General features: G+C 40.6%; 2 protein-coding genes across 4 annotated transcripts in view; one reads left to right on the top strand and one right to left on the bottom strand.

The window, feature by feature from the left end:
* Positions 1-6,000, bottom strand: part of rb1 (retinoblastoma 1) — a 197,177-nt gene that overhangs the window by 71,747 nt on the left and 119,430 nt on the right. The window lies entirely within an intron of this gene.
* On the top strand, positions 1,215-2,959 carry LOC122554943 (lysophosphatidic acid receptor 6-like). The gene has a single exon (XM_043700388.1). The coding sequence runs from the start codon at positions 1,797-1,799 to the stop codon at positions 2,817-2,819; it is 1,023 nt and encodes a 340-aa protein (XP_043556323.1). The 5' UTR covers positions 1,215-1,796; the 3' UTR covers positions 2,820-2,959.

Here is a 6,000-nt window from a genome sequence, read left to right as displayed (position 1 = left end):
GAGAATGCAACTTTAAAATAAAAAGTTTTGTGATTTACACATGAAAGAAATGAAACTATCACTGTATTCTAACAGATGAAAGGCTTAACAGACAATCAATGTTTCAATGTATAATTTCAGTTACATCACACTGTAAATTTTTGCTATAAATTCTGTGTTACGATCGAACACTCCACTAGCACCTGATGAAGGAGCGTCGCTCCGGAAGCTAGTGTGCTTCCAATTAAACCTGTTGGACTATAACCTGGTGTTGTGTGATTTTTAACTATGTCTTATGAAGGTTGAGATAGCCAGGGTATTTCTTACTGGAGTGAAGAAGGATGAGAGGTGACTTGATAGAGGTGTACAAGGCAATGAGAGGCATAGATGGAGTGGACAGCTGGAGACATTTTCCCAGGGCATTATTTTAAGGTGATTAGAGGAACGTTTAGGGGAGATGTCAGTGATAAGTGCTTTAGATAGAGAGTGGTGGGTATGTGGAACGCACTGCCAGCAGTGGTAGTAGAGTCAGAGACATTAGGAACATTTAAGCGACTCTTGAATAGGCAAATGGATGATCGTAAAATGACGGGTATGTAGGTTAGTTTGATCTTAAGAGTAGGATAAAAGGTCGGCGCAACATCGAGGGCTGAAGAGCTTGTACTGTACTTTACTGTTCTATATACGTTCAAAGTGGGAACATCACAACCTGCAAGTTCCCCTTCAAGCCACTCACCATCTTGACTTGTAAATGTACCACTGTTTCTTCCTTGTCATGATCAAAATTCTGGAATTCCTTTCCTAACTGACTTACGAGTCTACCAACAGTACATGCAGCGGGTCAAGGAGACAGCTCACGGCCACCTTCTCAAGTGTCACAAATACTGACCAGTCAGCAACGCCCACGTTCTACCATTAAACAAATTTAAAGCTGGTGTACAAGTACCTGCAAGCTGCTTATATCTGAATTAAGATAACCACATCAAACCTTATTAAGATAAAAATATTCAGCACTTAAATAGTTAACAAATTGGGGATCCGTGCAGTTAAGTATTTGCTGGCCCTGAAGGTATCCGGTCCGCACTCTACATTGCGCAGCCAAGAAAAATGGGTTGATCCTGTTCGTTTTCGTCCAATTCTAATCATGTTCCTATGACATAATGTATTTGCATGCCTGATTCAACCAATAGCATTGGCTGGGTGGAAACCCAGGGAAGAACAATGTTCACGAGGTTGAGATACATTATCTGAATTCAGTTATTTCATGCGGGCACTATTGGCAGTTGAAAAGCCTGTCTAACAGGCAGTAGAAAGGTGTGACTGCTTCAAATTTATTGCTAAGAATCTTGTTACAGGAAGTGGAATACGATTCTTACCAGCTTTAGTCGAATATTCTTGCAAGACAGTGAGCAACGATCTTACCGTACGTATTAAACAACTCAGGAAGGCTGGATTTAGCTTTGTCTACACAACTAGACTTCAGATTCCCAAGAACGGAATTCCTACTGTGGAGTTGCACAACCGGAGTCAGTCACATCAATGCTCTTTTAAAAACAGGTTTAAAATCCGGACTTTTGGCAAAACAGATTAACTCGTCAGAAATGGCTTTAACCGGTAGCCAAACGAAACCGATGTTGAATGAACAGCCCAATGTTCACTCTGTACAATAAACCAACGTTCGCCTTAAAGATAAAAGGAAAGAAGCCATTTCACACCATTGTGTAACAAGGTGCAAGTCCACCGTCAATCTAACCTAGGGGAAATGTCCTACCAGTGAACCAAACGGAAGCATAGCTATAGCGGGAGCAGTCCTCAGCATGGCAGAACCAAACTTTACATGTAACCCTAACGACTCCTTCAAGTATACGTTGTACAGTAGTGTGTACAGTTTGGTGTTTCTAATTGGCCTCGTGTCAAATTGTGTGGCTCTGTACGTCTTGAGGTGTTCCTTACAACTCCGAAACGAAACGATAACCTACATGACCAACCTGGCAGTGTCAGACCTGCTGTTTGTTTTCACGCTGCCCTTTCGGATTTTTTATTATGTAACAAGAGACTGGCCTTTTGGGGATTTGCTGTGCAAGGTTTCGGGAACGCTGTTTCTCACCAATATGTATGGGAGCATCCTCTTCCTGACCTGCATCAGCGTGGATCGGTTCCTGGCTATCGTTCACCCTTTTCGGTCAAGGATGCTGAGATCGAAACGAAACGCCATCATTGTGTGTGTGGCCGTGTGGGTGACAGTGCTCACCGGAAGCGTGCCAGCAACCTTTTTGCAAACCACCAACAACACAGCCAATCAAACCAAGACCTGCTTCGAGAACTTCTCCAGCCAGGCTTGGAAACACTTTCTGTCGAAGATTGTCATATTCATTGAGATCGTGGGCTTCTTTATTCCTCTGCTGTTGAACATCTTCTGTTTCTCAATGGTGCTTAAGACTTTAAAACAACCCATTACTCTTTGCCGAAGCAAGTTAAACAAGAAAAAAGTTCTCCGCATGATTGTGGTCCATTTCCTCATTTTCATCACCTGCTTCGTGCCCTACAATGTAACTCTGGTGATGTATTCACTGGTAAGGACTGGAACAGTGGGAAACTGCTCTGTAGTGACCGTAGTTAAAGCAATGTACCCCATTACGCTATGCTTTGCCGTATCCAACTGTTGTTTTGACCCAATTGTGTATTACTTCACTTCAGAAACCTTTAAGAATTCCATCAAGCGAAAGTCCAAGTCACTACGGCTGGACTCGGACTTTGAGGCTTCGCACTCTACCAACTTCCTCAATAGTACCGTAAGAACACTAAAATCCAAAATGCTCAATTCAGAGTCGACTGTTTAAGATCTCTGTGGCAGGTTTTTGTCACCAAATAAATTCTGAACCAATTATAAATGTCGATATCTGGTAGAATCACAGAATCCATACAGTGTGGACACAGGCCTTTCGGCCCAATGAGTCCACACCCAGACCCATTCCCCAACCCTATTACTCTACATTTACCCCTGACTAATGCATCTAACCTACCCACCCCTGAACACTATGGGGTAATTTAGCATAGCCAATTTCACTTATCCTGCACATCTTTATGATTGTGGGAGGAATCTCACGCAGACACGGCGAGAATGTGCAAGATCCACGCAGACAGTCGCCCGAGGCTGAATTCAGGCGCTGTGAGGCAGCAGTGCTAACCACACAGTCGCTGTCGTGTTAAGCATATAGTTTTATAATAATAAAATCAACATTAATTATCACCAATTGGCTGTAGAAAATGGTTCTATCGCCCTGTTTCCAAATGGGAGTACAGTACTGTTATATAACTGAAAAGCAACGTTCTCTTTAACAAACCAGGGATATTGCACATTACTACTGGGGGAGGGGGCCGGGGAAAACGAAAGGAACAGTTCCTTTTCATGCATAATCACTACTCACTTAAACGCATTCTTTAATTTTTATACTCAAGTTTCATATAATGAAGTAGGTAATTAACAAACATTGGTTATATCAATGTAGCGAGTTTGTCAGTGGTACAAAAGGAACCTATAGCCACTAGGCATTGTTTTTACTATGCAGGACATTGAAATGTATATTAATATGTTCTAAAGAATTTTTATATTTTTAAACATTTGTATTTGTTTAAAATAAATCTAACATTTGGCCATTTTAGTGCGTGTCTGTGAACATGTATAATTAAATCAAGTTACAATCTTTAGCTCTGGCTGTGACACCAAGAGACTAGAATATGCGAGGTTGCTTGCTTTACTTTCAAATGGAAGTACTGTACAACTGAGAAGAAACCATCCAAATTAATTTTTTGAAACATTAATTTAGTTAATTGGTCAGCATGGACAAGTTGAACCGAAGGATGTTTCCATGCTGTCCAGCTCTGACTTTATGAACAATGCAGCTAATCAAAGATGTTTATACACACGTCAAAAATAAATTTTCATTTAGAAGGATTGAAGTAATAGCATTTTCTATCAATTTGCACCCCAGAATCAACCATCTTTATAATGACAATACAAAAAAAACTTCCCTCTTGAAGGTGCATATCAGCCCAAATGTAAATCAGTTGTAGCACACTCATCTTCCAGTGACAAAAACAGCAATTTTGTGCATATCTACCTCTGCAGGAAGTTAAACGCATCTTGGAAAATGGTCCAACATTTAACCAAGTTATAGACACACCAAGAACCTTGTTAAAACTGAGTCAGACTCCGTTTACTGCAGAGGAAACACTGTTTTCACTTTCATGACCAATAGATCTTACAATTCTAAATTGTCTCTCATTCCAAATTAGTCAGATGACAGAATAATTTCAGAGAAAATAAAACATGTTTTACATAATCTTAATTGATACTTATGCCCTGAAATACAATTGGATTAAATTCTATTTAAAAACAATTTAAGTGATTCTTTAAACTACTTTTTAAAAAAAAACTTCCTTTGGTCTAAAAAAAGACATTTTAAAGCAGGACGGGATTTTAGGGAAGAAATACCAGAGCTCATGGCTGAAGGTACTGCTGTCTATGTTGGGGATGAAAAAGGGAGGGGTTCAACAAGGGCCAGAATCTAAACAATGTAGTTTGGAGGTTGTAGGGCAGAGCAAGTTACAAAGAAAGGGTTGACAGGTATTATGTGGGTATGGCAGATGTGGCTGCAAGGGGATCAAAGTTGAGGTTATTGTGAGACCTGAACAATGGAAGATTGGATAGGTTTGGCCTGTATTTTGGAGTTTAGAAGCTTAAGAGGTAACTTGACTGAGACACAAGATATTGAGGGGTCTGAACAAGGTAGATGTGGAGAAAGATTTTCTCTTACAAAGAAATATCAGGTGTCATTGTTTGAAAATAAGGAGGTTTCATTTAAAACAGAAATTAGGAGAAATTATTTCTGTGAGGATTAAGTTTCTTTGGAATTCTCTACTAAAAAGGTAGTGGAATGAAAGTGTTTGAGTATTTTAAGACAGAGTTGGATAGATTCTTGGGAGGCAAGGGGTTGAAAGTTGTGAACGGTAAATGGGAAGTTAGATTTGAAGTCCTATGCAGATCAGTCAATATCTAATTAGATGGTGGAGCAGGCTTCAGAACTGACTGGCTCGCTTCTGTTCCTTGTTCATATGAGGTGGCATTGGGAGTCCTGGCAAATCATATAACTAGGGCTTTAAACTCAATAGTGGGGCTTGGGTTCGGTTACATGGAAAATTAGGGAAAAAGTTAAAAGGAGGGGGAGAGCTTATTAAAGTTTTCAGAACGTAATAGGACATTGAGTATGGAAAGAGTCAGGAACTTCACACACAGCAGAAAAGGGGACAACTATGATCATGAGGAACAGTCATGGCTAGACTGAGAATGTTGTACTTAAATGCGTACAATGTACAACAGAAGGTAAATGAGCTTGTGTGTAGATTGAAATTGACAGGTACTATGTGGGTATGGCAGATGTGGCTGCAAGGGGATCAAAGTTGATTACTAAGTATCCAAGGATACACGTCCTATCAAAAATACAAATGCGTGAGGAGAGGGTGCAGGATTACCACCTTATTAGTAAGAAATGAAACTCAATAAGTGATATAGAGTCAGAAGATATAGAATCTGTGTGGGTAGATGTAAGGAACTGTAACAGAAGATCTGATGGGAGTTTGTACAGTAGTCAGGATGTGGAGAAAAAATACATCAGGAGATAGAAAAGGCATCTAAGAAAGTCACTGTAACTAATAATCATGGGGGACTTGAATATGCAGGATGACTAGGAAAATAAGGTTGGTATGAGGACTGGGGATGCTGGAGATCAGAGTCAAAAAGTGTGGCGCTGGAAATACACAGCAGGTCTGGCAGCATCAGAGGAGCAGGAGAGTCGACATTTTGGGCATAAGCCCTTCATCAAGAATTTGGGGGGGGGCGAGGTGGAGATAAATGTGCTGAGAGATACATGGGAGGGGGCAAGCTGGAGGGAAGGTAACTTGGAAGGCAATATGGAGATGAAAGTGAGAGGTGATGGTGATAGGTCGGAGCAGATAGCTGGG

This window comes from Chiloscyllium plagiosum, chromosome 12, assembly GCF_004010195.1.
Source record: "Chiloscyllium plagiosum isolate BGI_BamShark_2017 chromosome 12, ASM401019v2, whole genome shotgun sequence".
Lineage (NCBI taxonomy): Eukaryota > Metazoa > Chordata > Chondrichthyes > Orectolobiformes > Hemiscylliidae > Chiloscyllium > Chiloscyllium plagiosum.
The sequence above is the reverse complement of the archived record's forward strand: the minus strand, read 5'-3'. Positions and strand labels throughout refer to the sequence as shown.